Source organism: Sinocyclocheilus grahami, unplaced genomic scaffold (genome assembly GCF_001515645.1).
Source record: "Sinocyclocheilus grahami isolate Dianchi unplaced genomic scaffold, SAMN03320097.WGS_v1.1 scaffold232.1, whole genome shotgun sequence".
NCBI lineage: Eukaryota > Metazoa > Chordata > Actinopteri > Cypriniformes > Cyprinidae > Sinocyclocheilus > Sinocyclocheilus grahami.
This window is the reverse complement of record NW_015505411.1, coordinates 43,695-59,377: the sequence shown is the minus strand read 5'-3', so window position 1 is coordinate 59,377 and position 15,683 is coordinate 43,695. Positions and strand designations below refer to the sequence as shown.

Genomic DNA, 15,683 nt, shown 5'->3' with positions numbered 1-15,683 from the left:
GCAAGAACGCTCCGAGTTTAACGCGTTCTCTACCACTGTCTCTACAAGGAAATATATTATTTTATGATTATTAATATATTCTTATGGGTCTAGTCTTTTAATTTGTCGACATTTTATAGAGGCTTATTACAAATAAGGTGCCCAAATGGCCGTGATCTCAACTGCCAGCTGGTTGTCGCTTCCACTCGCGGATCATGAGGGGGTAGAATCCACAGCTCAATACTCATGAGTACTTTTAAATAGGCTACTCTTTTACTCTTACTCAAGTAGTTTTTTGGACAAGTACTTTTACTCTACTCACACTACATTTTTTGGAAGGTAATGGTACTTTTACTTGAGTATATTTTTTCAGTACTCTTTCCACCACTGACTGTATGTTCTATGGCTGTGTGGTTCAAATTCATAGGATTGAGGGTTTGCAGAAACTCCTTGGTTAAATAAAACTTCTCAGGACAGAGGCCAAGCATTGGAAATTATGTTATCATTTCATGTTATGTTATAGTAAGTATTAATTAGACTTCTTGTGTTTGGTAACAGAGGGTTTACTAAATCACATCTTACAAAAGTGGACTTTCCAGACCATCCTTGAAGAAAATCGAGGGTGGGATTGAAAGCTGATGAAAGGGATGTATCATACAGTTGCAGCTGTGATTCCAAACTAGGGTGTAAAAAATAAAAGGTTCTTAGATGTTTTTTATTAAACTTAAAAATTTTTTTAAAAAAAGTGAGTGAAAAGGTGAAAAAAAAGTGACGTGGGGCCAAGTATGGTGACCCATACTCAGATTTTGTGCTCTGCATTTAACCCATCCAAGTGCACACACACAGTGGGCAGCCATATTGCGTTAGATGCCTTGCTCAAGGGTCTCACCTCAGTCGTGGTATTGAAGGGGGAAGAGAGCGCTGGTTATTCACTCCCCCACCTACAATCCCTGCCGGACCTGAGACTCGAACCCGCAACCTTCAGGTTACAAGTCCGACTCTCTAACCATTAGGCCACGACCTTCAGGTTACAAGTCCGACACTCTAACCATTAGGCCACGACTGCCCCCAGCTTAAGACAGAAATTCCTATTTAAAAAATATTAGAGTTGTGAACAGATAAAATAAAATAGTTAAAATGATAATAAAATGAATTGAAATAAAACATTTATTAAACTACTTATAATTAAAATAAATAAAATAAATGTAATAAATGAAAAAAAGAAAATAATGTGTTATGTGTGCCTTTTTAAAATATTTGTGTAGATATTTGGTTTATTAAGTGGTTTAAAAAAATCTTCATATTAATGATTCCGCAAAATGATATACAATATAATATCAGTATACAGTATAAAGATTTAAAAAGAACGGTTGTTTTAATTTTGAGTTGATGATGGAGTATTTTTGAATAACTTTTGAATGGGGCTATAAGGTTACATGACAAAAAAGGCTTGAGAAGACTGGGTTAGGCTATATGGGCTGGAGAGAAATAGAAAAGATTAGATAAATATGTTTTACCACTTCAAATAGCTAGAGATATCTCAAATAAATAATCTTTCTATATAATACAGCCCACTACAACGGAACAGAATGTCTCTGTATCACGCACTAACTCGTTTAGTTCTCTCTGTCTCTTTTTTTCTCTGTTTCTCACAGTGTGTACACAGAGACTTGGCTGCACGTAATGTCCTGCTGTCTCAAGGCAAGATAGTGAAGATCTGTGACTTTGGACTGGCCAGAGACATCATGCACGATAACAACTACGTCTCCAAAGGAAGTGTGAGTTGTTGTCTTAGTCTTAATGAGGTGTTCTTGATTGGTCATCTTAGATTATGGAATTTTTCATTGTTTTATGACCTTCTTTGGAAAAAAGAACTGGAACAATCGTCTTCTAATACTTGTAATCTTTCTCTCTCACACACATAGACTTTCCTTCCAGTAAAATGGATGGCCCCTGAGAGTATTTTTGATAACTTGTACACTACACTCAGTGACGTCTGGTCTTATGGCATCTTACTATGGGAGATCTTCTCGCTTGGTATGATTTTTTTTTTGCATTTATTTCTAAACTTTACAAATGTGTTTCCAACACATTTTATTTATTCCATATTTAAGATTATTAAAATACCATATGCAATGTGTTTCTGTAGGAGGGACTCCTTATCCAGGTATGGTTGTGGATTCCAGCTTCTACAACAAGATCAAGAGTGGATACCGAATGGTGAAACCCGAGCACGCTTCCAGTGATGTGTACGTTCCATTACAAAGTTTGCGTGACTGTTTTGCTGTGCTAGGCTTCAGTTGGAGCAGATGTCTAAACAATGTGTTGTTGTTTGTCTATGTGCAGCTATGAGCTTATGATGAAGTGTTGGAACAGTGAACCAGAGAAGAGACCATCTTTCCACAGCCTGAGTGATACAGTGACCTCTCTGCTGCCCTCAGGATATAAGAGAGTAAGTCTGCAACATGGACACACAATTTCAAGTTTCTCTGTTTTTTCTCTTTGTTTATCACTCTCAAATGGTTTCAGTTTTCTTTATGATGAAATTATTTTTCAGGAGAATATACATATATACAATTATGTACTAAAACTATTCAAATTTCTCTTACTAAAATGTTTGTGATATAATTATAATATAATTAAAAGTATTTTAATGTATGTTTATTTTATATAAAAATGTGTTTTTTATAAATAATGATTTTTTTTAAAAACAAAACTAAATAAAATATGTAACTACAAATGTGCATTGCAATATAAACAAAAACTAATTAAAAAAATTGATAGTAATTAATCAGTTCCACAAAAACATCTGATTCATGCATTTTGGCAAAAAGAACCACCACAGGAAGGAGGTATCTGACTGATGCATACAAAAAACAACCATAGCTTTCTGTATGAGATGTTAAGGGGCAAATAAATCTTAAATAGACGACACCACAATAATTAATACAATTACAATCATTTACTCAAACTATTTAAATTTCTCCTACTAAAATATTTGTGCTGTAATTATAAAATTATTTAAAAGTATTTTTATTTTTTAATTTTTTATAAAAATGTTCTCTTAACAAAAAACAATGGTTTTGAAAAAGAAAAAAACCCCTGAAACTATAAATGTCCACTACAGTAAAATATAAAAATAAAATCTGATGTAGTAGTTAATTTCTTCCAGGATATACAGGATCTGTCTGATATTTAAAAATAAATAAATAAATAAGCATAGCTTTATTATGTGATATTTAGGGGCAAATACATTTTAAATATAAAACTATACTGAAATCAAATTAAAACTTCATTTTCAGAAATGAACAAAATGAAATAAATGCTACTTACAATCGATTAAAACTATTTGAAACTAAACTGAAATTGAAAAATATAATAATACAATTTAAAATAAAATATCCCGCCATGCTCAATAAATGGCCCAGATTAAAGTATGGTGGAAATGGCTTCCCACTTCCTGTAGCTTAAATGCAGTGTGTCAATCTGGGCTTTGAGGCCTCGGCTACGTGCATGTCATCATTGCCAACACTGCCAGACCGCTAACAGAGATTAGCACAGCAGCTCTCCAGCTGGCTAACGCCCCAGCAAGGCATAACCCAGCAGTGCTAATGACCAGAAGCATACAGTTAGCGTCCGCCAGCTAGCCATAATTGTGCAATTAAACAGACACCACACATGGTACTTCAAAACTCTGCTTCCCAGAGTCACATGGCCCAGGGAATAACTAGCTCCTGTTATAGCACCTTGGGCAGGGGTGTGGTGGGAAATGCGGTTCGTAAGCCCTCAAGTAACCACAGAACGCTTGCAGAAATGGGGCAGAACTTTGGCGTTGAGCATTGTTTACGGTGGTGTTGAAGTGCTATTTACAACTACCAGAAATAATTACATTTCTCCCTCATTTCCTTCAGTACAACGTATTATAACTGTGAATTGCCAGCTTAATTTGTGATTATCGTTTCATTTACAACTACAATCTTTGTTACGTAAAGCCTATTCAAAATCAATTTTTCTATTTTTGGTTTGTTGTATTGTTAGTGCACGTGCTGTAATACTCAGTTGAACGTTTATATTTTATTTACATTATTTTTTGTATTAAATATGAAATTATTCATTTAAATGATTTAGTTCATACTTGAATATTATTTATTTATAAAACGGATAGTTCCGGTCCTTGATTCTGATTGGTTGAGCCGCACACTACAAATATACACCAAATATACACCGCACACTACAAATATACACCTTTGAAGCCATGATTTACAGTGAATTCATAACAGTTAAGGGGGTCGTGCCTAACAACGCCCCTTAGCTGTTATAAATTCACTGTAAACCACGGCTTCTTGGGGCTTATTGCTTTATTATAACTTTTTATATTGTATTTATATTTCTCTTGGTGTGCAGTGCTACGAACGCGTGAATCATGACTTCCTGAAGAGCGATCACCCTGCTGTGACTCGGGTGCAGTGCACTGACAATGATGAAGCGTACATGGGTGTGCTCTACAAGAACCAGGGCAAACTAAAGGACCGCGAGAGCGGCTTTGATGAACAGAGACTCAGCTCTGACAGCGGTTACATCATTCCTCTGCCGGACCTCGACCCACTGTCAAATGAAGACTTCAGCAAAAGGAACCGCCACAGGTAGCCCACCAATTTACATCACATTCTCACTCGGATATGTTAGGATGACGATTCATAAGGATTTTGGACATATACACTATCAATAAAAGTCTGGAGTCAATCAGTTTTTTTTTTATCTTAATGAAATTATTACTTTCATTCAGCTAGGATGCATTAAATTGATCAAAAGTGACAGTAAAGACATTTACAATGTTACAAAATATTTATATTTCAAATAAATGCTGCTCTTTTGTACGTTCTATTTTGCAAAGAATCCTGAAAAAAAGTGTAGAATGCTTGCCACAAAAAATATTAAGCCGCACAACTGTTCTCAACATTGGTAATAATAAGAAAATATTAGGATCATGTGACACTGAAGACTGGAGTAATGGCTGCTGAAAATTGAGCTTTACCATCACAGGAATACATTGCATTTTAAAATATATTTTCAAACCAAATTTATTCTGAATTTTTATATATATATATATTAGTGTTTGCTCTTTTTGTTTAAATTTGCGTTTTTAATGTTCATTTGCATTTTCAATAAAGTCATGCCCATGGAGTCTTTGAATTGCTGAATTGTCTTCTCTTTTTCTCTGTAGCTCTCAGACGTCGGAGGAAAGCGCAATAGAGACAGGCTCTAGCAGCTCCATGACGAAGCGTGAAGGAGAGACCCTGGAGGACATCACCTTGCTTGACGAGATGTGCTTAGACTCAAGAGAAATGGTAGAGGATAGTTTCCTGTGAGTCAAAAAAGATGCAAAGAGTGAGAGACAGCGAGAGAGAGAGAGAGAAAGAGACAAACATTCCTCTGATTCATTCCAAGTTCACAGATCTCTCTCTCTGCATCCTTCTGTCATATTTTCCTCACTTCACTTTCCTGGAGCCTTCAGAAAAAAAAAGAAAAAAAAACTGATTTTTCAAACCAAATTTATTCTGAATTTTTATATATATATATATTAGTGTTTGCTCTTTTTGTTTAAATTTGCGTTTTTAATGTTCATTTGCATTTTCAATAAAGTCATGCCCATGGAGTCTTTGAATTGCTGAATTGTCTTCTCTTTTTCTCTGTAGCTCTCAGACGTCGGAGGAAAGCGCAATAGAGACAGGCTCTAGCAGCTCCATGACGAAGCGTGAAGGAGAGACCCTGGAGGACATCACATTGCTTGACGAGATGTGCTTAGACTCAAGAGAAATGGTAGAGGATAGTTTCCTGTGAGTCAAAAAAGATGCAAAGAGTGAGAGACAGCGAGAGAGAGAGAGAGAGAGAAAGAGACAAACATTCCTCTGATTCATTCCAAGTTCACAGATCTCTCTCTCTGCATCCTTCTGTCATATTTTCCTCACTTCACTTTCCTGGAGCCTTCAGAAAAAAAAAAGAAAAAAAAACTGATGCATGAATGTCATTGATTTTTTTTTTTGGATTAGACATCGCCCTCTACAGGTCTGGAGGAATGAGCAGTGCACCAAAGGACTCCATGAGAGCTCTTGATGAGACTCGATTTTCCTCACTTCACTTTCCTGGAGCCTTCAGAAAAAAAAAGAAAAAAAAACTGATGCATGAATGTCATTGATTTTTTTTTTGGGATTAGACATCGCCCTCTACAGGTCTGGAGGAATGAGCAGTGCACCAAAGGACTCCATGAGAGCTCTTGATGAGCCTCAGTGAGTGTTTAAGTGACTCTAATGGAGCTAAGACCAATGAGGAGGCGAAGTGGAGGACATATTTGTTTTGTATATCATTTCTGTATGTTTGTATTGTGTTTGTGTATTGTTTGAGTGGATTGTATGATCTTTATTTTGACGGGCATTCCGAACAGCAATATAAGCATGTCATTTATAATCATATCAATGGCCTGAGTGGTTTCACAACTGCTACCTTTTAAATTAATCCATCTGAGCTACAAAAAACCACTATAGACATTTAAAAACCAGCACAACTGAGTCAAAATGGCCTCTATTTTGGATCAGGCTTTTTCCCCTCACTCCCACAATTTTACAGGATTTAGTCCACCAACTAAACAGCACATATAGGTTTAATGTAACTGTTCATATATCGTCAATGTCTCAATAAGTGTGGCAGTTTGAATTTTATTTTTGTACTGGATAGTTTTTGTTTGGATAGTGTGGATATATTATTTGTGAATACTGCGTTGGGTAGGGAGAAATTATGTAGTCCTAAATAAAAAAAAAAAGGTCAACTGTGTTTTGACCTGTGAGTCACATGTATTTTTGTGACTTCAACCTTTGTAAGATGCTGATATGTCACTATTTAAAACATGTTTATGTCTGGCCAAAGTTTTTACCGAACTTTCTGATTTTATATCTATTTTGTCAGTCTGAGGCATTACTGATTTTCAAAGCTATGCTTTTGTAAAAGAGGAGTCAAATGAAATGGCGTATTTCATGAAGTTTCACACATCATAGTTTTTGAAGAATGTACTCCAGTGTAGTATTTTTTCTGTTTCCTCAGATTCTGCTCCAAGTTTTACCTTCCTGTTCATTGGATTTTATATGTGAGCGTTAAACCAAATAAGATAATCGAGATAATCATGCCCTGACAGACGTGGTAGTTTGCTGCTTGTGAAGATTTATGTGACCTCCCTAAAACAAAGCAATTGAAAATCATGGTGTAGATTTAAACAGCCAAATCCTGTAGTCTTGACGCATCTTAGTGACACAGCATTTAGATTTTTTACTTTGATGTTATACATCACTGTTCATTGTAAATGTGTATCAGGACTTCAGCATATCACTGCCTGCCCTCATCTTCACCCTCTACTGTGGTCTGTTTCACGGGCATGTCGAGAGGAGATATATATTGTGACTTGGTTCAACACTGAAGAGGATACTACAACCATAAGGTCATAATATTTTCCTCACCCTAACTTGTATAATATAAGGTGAGGTGTATAATATATGGTTATTTTTCATTATCATGCTGCATAACTTTTTTTGCATTATAGTGTTATGTGACCATTGATCCATTGTTACAAAACACATTATGGACTGAGTGGAAAGCTTAAAGGAATAATTAAGCCCAAAAATTAAAAAAAACTACTGAATTTACTCACCCTCAGGCCATAAAAGATGTAGAGTAGAGTAGAGTTTGTATCTTCATCAGAACAGATTTGGATAAATTCAGCATTACATCACTTGCTCACCAATGGATTCTCTGCAGTGGATGGGTGCCGTCAGTAGAGAGACTGCTTCCTCCAGTGATAAAGTCCATCACCTGTCATCCTCCCACATCAAAATCAAACCAGCATGTTTGTTTAATACTGTTTTGGACTGTTTTCCCTTGGTGGGTGATCTGTGCGTATTTCTCACCTGATTCAGACAAGACAACTTTTTTACTGGATGGCCTGAGGGTGAATACATTTTTACTAGATTTTTATTTTTGTGTGAATTATTCCTTTTAAGACAACTGATACGTGGAAGATTTTGGTAACTAATCAAGTAACTTTATAATCAAATTGGATGTGAACAGAAATCCAGATCTCACAGGTGAGTTATCTAGCTTCAATAAACTACTAAATATGAGCTCAGACAGTCAATCTGCAAAACTCTAACATCCACAATATTATGAAAGACAGCAAATTATTTGTATGATTAATTTAATAATTCTAAATCTCCCTTATCATTTTTATTTTTATTTATTTTAAACCACTTGTTCTTAAAGGGATAGTTCACCCAAAAATGAGAATTTGATGTTTAGCTGCTTACCCCCAGGGCATCCAAGATGTAGGTGACTTTGTTTCTTCAGTAGAACACAAACGAAGATTTTTAACTCAAACCGTTGCAGTCTGTCAGTCTTATAATGGAAGTGAATGGGAATCACTGCTTTTAGAGTAAAAAAAAAACATAAGCAAACAAAACCAAATTAAACCCTGCGGCTCGTGACGATACATTGATGTGTAAAGACACAAAACGATCGGTCTGTGCAAGAAACTGAACAGTATTTATATAGTTTTTTACCTCTGATTTACGGCAATGTCCGAACTGTCCTGAGTGCGTTCGCGTCTTCTTCAGCCGGCTCGTGACGCGTCTGAGTGTCAATGGTCCATTTGAGAGATAGGTAACGGTAATGCACTTATAAGTCTGCGAACGTGCTCAGGACAGTTCGGACATTGCAGTAAATCAGAGGTAAAAAACTATATAAATACTGTTCAGTTTCTTGCACAGCCTGATCGTTTTGTGTCTTTACACATCAATGTATCGTCACGAGCCGCAGGGTTTAATTTGGTTTTTTTTGTGTATGTTTTTTTGACTCTCAAAGCCTTGATTCCCATTCACTTCCATTATATGACTGACAGACTGCAACGGTTTGAGTTAAAAATCTTCGTTGTGTTCTACTGAAGAAACAAAGTCACCTACATCTTGGATGCCCTGGGGGTAAGCAGATAAACATCACATTTTCATTTTTGGGTGAACTATCCCTTTAAATATCAAATTATTTGCAATACCAGTGTTATATGCAAAATCAAGAGTGCTCTCATTATCAATGATTTTTCAGAGGCTCAGTGCAGTACAGAGTCAAAGGCCCTGAAACTGTCTTTAGCTGGTGTAATATGAAAAGAAAATTCTGTTTTTGCCTTCCAGGGAATGGGAGGTCCTTCCAGAAAACCTGTGCGTGTGTGCGTATGTACATATGCAAACTGCAAAGCTGCATAGTATCACTTGACAGTTCTATGCAAAATAGAAGCTGGTGAAAGATCATGTAAACAGGGTGGAAGACGTGTGTGTGAGAGAGAGTATGGGAATCAACCAGAAAGAGATGGAGATGTGTTTTCAAATAGTGTTTTTGTATGGAAGCCCATCCACAACTTTGGTAAATCATAATTATGAAGTAAAAAGTAACAAATTATGACATAATGATAATTATGAGATATAAAGTCATAATTATAACATAAACTGAAATTATTACACAAAAAGCTGAAATTCTGACAAAAACTATTTTGACATAAATTGAGATAAAATAATTAATAAATATGAGATAAAATGTCAACATGAGATACTAAGTCATAGTTATGATAAATAAAGTTGAAATTTTCAGATGCTAAATCATAATTATGAGATAAAAGTCAAATCTCATCATTTCAACATTTTATCTCATAATTTGACTTTGTTTTTCTTATGTGGCAGAAAGGAACTTAAATGCAGTCCTTTTCATTAATAGAAATTAAAGACTGATATGGTGGCCAATCAATCTACTGTACTTTTGATGCTCAAACTGCTATATTTCAAGACTTGCCCAAAAACAAATATCTCTACACCCAAAAATAAATCAGCTACATCAAATGAATCAGCTACACCCAAAAATAGTAATGTTAGCCACACCTATGTGTCTCTCATTAATGTGGGGATGAAAATCAACTGTGTATATATAATAGTAAAAAAAAATTTACCATATCTTCTTGATGACAGTTATACTCCCACCTAATTGTTCAATCGCTCAACAGTCATCCTGCCTTCCCGGCCCAGACCTGCCTAAGGATGACATCATCACTGAAAATAAAGCACAAGCTAGTTCACTTAGCTCTGCACTACTTGTATAGCTAAACAGACAGTATGAGCAGGTGAACAAGTAAGTTCAACAGGTCTTGTAAACCTGACCTCACCATATGTGTTTACCTGCCAGCAGTACTGCTGAGGATTGAGCTCAGCTGTCATTTATTTATGAGACATTTGCATGTTCATTCGTGTGAAGATTAAAAACTACAAAAGAAAACAATCTCAGCAAGAACATTTGGACCTATTGATTCAAATACTGTAGGCCAATGCCTGGTGCTTTCTCGCAAGTGTAACACATATGAAAGAGCACACAATTTAACTCAATCCGTGGAGAGCAATGAAGTGAAATAAGATATTGGTTTGTTGTGCTTTATGCGAAAGCAGTGGGGTAGAATTGAATTTATGATGTATTTGGCTGCAGATGCATGTGAAGGATAATCACATTAGTAATCTCTCAGTCTTTCAGGTGTAACTGAATCCTCGCTTTAATAGAGCTGCGCTCTCCTCACCTCTCATCACTTAGCTCGGTCAAGAGAATATTGCTCAGTGAGGGTTCGGATGGGCTTTTGTGCTGTGTTATTCGTCTTTGGATCCCGCAACCTCCCCGGAGCCCGTCTCTCTTTACCATCCCGTCTCCATGGCCCAGTGCTCAGACCGCTCTTGTTTTTTGAACAGGGTATCGCATCTAGATTAAAACGCCATTTCTGTAAGTGATACCTTGATTGATTTATCACTCAGACAATAACAGCCGCAACAAAATACAAATTGAAAACTGACCAAAGGTGCACAGGAAAACAGCTCTTTCCTCAGCGCTGTCTTATCTGAAGCTTAAGAAAATAAGCTTTAGGTTTAAGAATTTACATATGATAAATTTTAACACCATAGGTGCATACAATTCCCTTAGAAAAAAAAGCATTAAGATGATAAAACGGTTGTATGGAATGCTGACAATATTCATGAAGCCTGCTTTGGTATTTAAATGGCTCACCAAGACAAATACCAAGGTAAATGTCTGAAAAAATACCTTGTAGCATGTACTAAAACATTACAATGGAGCCATGTCTAAAATCTATGGTAATACTGCAGGATATTTTGGTACTTCTTTTTGTGTGTATGTGTGTGTGTGTTGTTCCTTCTGTAAAAATAACTGTAACTGCAGCATTTTGACAGAACCTGTGGTACATTTTTACATTTGCACTCACAAATTACATAGTCATTAGTAATTCACACAATGTAAAAACTCAAAATTTGTCACATCAACTAAAGATTATTTAGCGTTTAGCAATGTGTGGAGCTACACTCCTCCTCTTTTTCAAAGGCCACTAAATGATATAGGCATTATCTGCCTCTTAAAACTGAAGGCATACATTCATGTTGATAGACAAATATCCAGAAATTGCAATGAAATGCACATATACCGCACACATTTCAGATGGTGATGATCAACAAATGGTAATCCAGTAAAAATATGAATTCTGATCTATATGACAGCAACCTGACAATGACAACAGCATAAAATTAATTAAAAATAAATTAAGCCAGTAAAATGTAAAACTGATAATTAAAAAAAAAATAATAATTACCACAAAATGTTTTCAAGTTGCAATGCTGGGAACTTGCGCAATATTGTTCAACATAAAGTTGTTTGTTCAGATGACTCAATTTGGAAAGTTGGGAGCATTGGACATGTGAGCATCCAAGTAAGGTAAACAAAACAGCTTTTGCTAACAACATGTTTAGAGTATTTTTGTTTATTTCACACAAAATAATAAACTGACTCCTCCTACTAAAAAAAATCTTTGTTCAAACTACTTTTTTTACATTTGTTAGGAGAACTTTTCAAAAAGTTTGATTATTTTACAGAGCATACATTTGATCATATTTTCCAGTAGGCATACATTTGCAATGCTGGGAACTTGCGCAATATTGTTCAACATAAAGTTGTTTGTTCAGATGACTCAATTTGGAAAGTTGGGAGCATTGGACATGTGAGCATCCAAGTAAGGTAAACAAAACAGCTTTTGCTAACAACATGTTTAGAGTATTTTTGTTTATTTCACACAAAATAATAAACTGACTCCTCCTACTAAAAAAAATCTTTGTTCAAACTACTTTTTTTACATTTGTTAGGAGAACTTTTCAAAAGTTTGATTATTTTACAGAGCATACATTTGATCATATTTTCCAGTAGGCATACATTATTATATTCTTTGTTCAAACTACTTTTTTTACATTTGTTAGGAGAACTTTTCAAAAAGTTTGATTATTTTACAGAGCATACATTTGATCATATTTTCCAGTAGGCATACATTATTATATGTATACTCTATATGGAAGTACTTGCCAGCAAATGACTGAAATGAGCCATTACGTGTCAGTCGAAATGTTGTTTTAACTATACTGATGACTTGTTTTCACAGCATTTCTTACAGATACTTGATACTATTAATCCATAATTGCTCAGTAAACATTATTAACCTTTTTTTCTACACTAATCCAGTCACAATAAGACATGTTGGCAGGTAAGAAATGTTTGGCCAGTTTTCAGCAGGTTGTCACCTGGTGTATAGCTTTAGACATCCTGATTAAGTGAACAAATCAAATGCCTTAAGTACAAGTAAAACAACTGGGAGGCAGGCATTCTGTACACATGCAATGAGTACAAAACATTTGTCTACTCACAAATACCATGGTGTTTTCTCTTTTTGTGCTGTAATTTAGCTAAAAAGTAGGTAGAGAGACTAATAAAGGGACTATTGGGTCTTATGATCCAAGATCAAGCTTTTCTCTATCATGTGAATATGTGCTACAGGCAAAGCATAAGCTGAGAAACAAACACTCCTTCTCTTTCACACACAGATATACATGCATGGAGACTAAAATAAATCACTTTTGAATCTTATAATCTTACTAAGGTATTTTTTATTAAAATTCAGTGATACAAGACACATTGACAGCCAAAGAAATTACAACATTTGGCCATGGTTACAGCTTGACAGCAGTAAACAACAGTCAAGTTCACACAGGTTGTTCTTTCCTTTGGTTTTGATCACTAAAGATTTTTTTCATTGCTTTATATAATACAGTTTTTCTGAATTGCTAAAACACATTTCTTGAAACCTTCACTCATTTTCTCAAAACCTTAAACACAAATCCAAACCTTCAAACTAAATTCACAGAACCCCTGACTCTTCTGGCAAAATCAAACAATCACTTCAAAACCATTACACCTGTACTCAAAATCAAACAAAGCTTTCAATTCACACACACACATTAGTCAATCATATACACACTACAGATCATTCATTAGACACTACATCAAAAAATGGAGAACACAGTGTCCAGTGCATGTCGTTACAAAAAAAAACTGTTTATTGTATATAGTAAATATTTTGCAATACTGTAAAACACACACACACAGAAAAGAAAGACCTAAGTTTGGTGAACATATATATATATATATATATATCTTAGAGAATATACAAAAAAAACTCAAATTACTCTCAAAAAGGAAAACACACACACACACACACACAGAGTATATACACATGCATGCATACATACTTGTTTAAGGTTTTGCAGAAAGAGTGATTTATTTGACTAATTGGTTTAGGCTATTGAGAATTTGGTTCAGAGAACGGGATTTAATGTCTCAGCGGATTTCTTTAGGGGTAAAATATTTTTGAAGAAAAACATACAAAATTTCTAAATTATATAGTTTTCCAAATGCACTGTATGCATGGCAATGCATCAAACAGGCTAATCGTTTTGAGCAAGAACTGATCTTAACCTTTCTCAAAGCGTCCTCACAAGTTAAGAACACTTTCCACATTAGAAAAACTAGTGGACATCCACAGTGGGACAGCTATGAAGGTCAAAGCAAGATGATCTTACAAATACTTCATGTCAAGGGGGTCAATTGTCTACCATCAGCTGTCCTTGTTTGATCAGGTCAGCATCTGATCAACAGTGACATCCTGTGGAACAAACTCTTCTGTTTTTGCAAAGAGCAGTAAATTGCAAGAATTCCTCATGTCAAAGTCAGGCCAAAGGTTACGAAGTCAAACTAAAGTTTAGTTCCTAGAGAATATAATACAATTTTGTCATGTTTCCTCATGTCTCTCTTGGGAACAAAGTGCGCATTAGTAATACGCCCCTATTGGCGGGTGAACAACGAGTGTACACTTTTTATTACACACACAGGGACGCGCAGCAGCACACAAACATGCTAAATATTAAAAATGAAAGGATTACAATGTAAACTATTACTATTGTGCCCCGTAGATGCAGAACCTTTTCCTCTCTGGAGAAGCCTTCAGTCTTTGCTCTTGCAAATTCTGGGCCCTATCATACACCCGGTGCAATGCGGCACAAGTGTTTTTGCTAGTTTCAGCCCGGCCCGGTCCCCTTTTTCTCGTCCTGCGCCACGTTGTTTAAATAGCAAATGCATTTGCGCCCATTTGTGTGACCATGGGTGTGCTGGTCTAAAAAATAGGTGTGTTCAGGCGCATTATTGGCGCGTTGCTATTTTGAGGAACTGAAAATAGACCAACAAAAACCTGGTCTAAAGTCAATTGGGCAGTCGTTTTTTTGTGTGCCCGTCTTTAGGGCGTGTCTGAATCCCCTTTTGCTAGTTTAACGACGGGAAAAACAGTCGGTGCGCCAGGCGCATGGTCTAAAAGGGTTGTTCCTATTCTCTTAATGAGTAATGGGTGTGTTTTGGGCGTAACGTGCAATAAACCAATCAGAGTCTCATCTCCTGGTCTAAAGCCGGGCTCACACTACAGGATTGAAAGACTAGCCGAATCACTGTGTTGCTCACACTACGCAACAAGATTTGTTCTCATCTGTCGTCGTCTTGATATAGCTGCGCGCATACTACACAACACAATGCTACCGAGGTGCGCACACTACAAAACATTGAGTGAAGAGGCATTCCCGACCATCAGCAAAAATACATTTTCTCACATAAATTCTTGCGAGAAAGCGATTACAGGGCATATCTCTCCGAGCATGGACGATCAACTGGCCCTTCACTTGGTCTGTGCAGTTATTTTATCGGAAAGAAAGAAGAAACCACGTCAAAAAAGAATATGTCCAAAAACAATGGCTTGGAAGACGTGGACAACAAGGACTGTCAGTACTGCAGAAAGAGTTGGAGGTAATTAAACAGTACAATGAAACGTGTTATTATACACAATCTATGCATTTGTTACATTTATTCCTAGTTAGTTGATTTGATTAATTTGTGGCTTTTCGTTTCTGTTCATAAAGATGCATGATAAGAGTGTTTATACAATCTGCACTGTGATTGGCTGGGTTAGTTCCACCTTGTCATTGTGTCGCTCACATTACAAGATCACGTGGCGATAATATCAAACAGGTTTGAAAATGTCATAGCGTCTGTGATAGCTCGAGACAAGTTCGGATCACGTTGCTGAACGAGCACCGATTTGGTCATGATCCGGGAGTTTTGTCGCAGACTGTGGAAATCTGTCCGCGACAGCAAAATCCAGCCAAAAATCCTGTAGTGTGAGCTTTAGTGCACTTGTGCCGTGCGCTTTAGAT

The 15,683-nt window shown here is 36.1% G+C and overlaps 1 protein-coding gene across 1 annotated transcript in view; it reads left to right on the top strand.

The window, feature by feature from the left end:
* The window catches only part of LOC107597438 (platelet-derived growth factor receptor alpha), a 29,573-nt gene extending 24,079 nt beyond the window's left edge, over positions 1-5,494 (top strand). The window contains exons 24-29 of the mRNA XM_016288494.1: positions 1,635-1,757; positions 1,905-2,016; positions 2,129-2,228; positions 2,326-2,431; positions 4,384-4,622; positions 5,204-5,494. Of these exons, the coding sequence (XP_016143980.1) occupies positions 1,635-1,757; positions 1,905-2,016; positions 2,129-2,228; positions 2,326-2,431; positions 4,384-4,622; positions 5,204-5,348 (825 nt within the window). The 3' untranslated portion in view covers positions 5,349-5,494. The remainder of the gene's footprint in view (positions 1-1,634; positions 1,758-1,904; positions 2,017-2,128; positions 2,229-2,325; positions 2,432-4,383; positions 4,623-5,203) is intronic.
* The last annotated feature ends 10,189 nt before the right edge of the window (positions 5,495-15,683 follow it).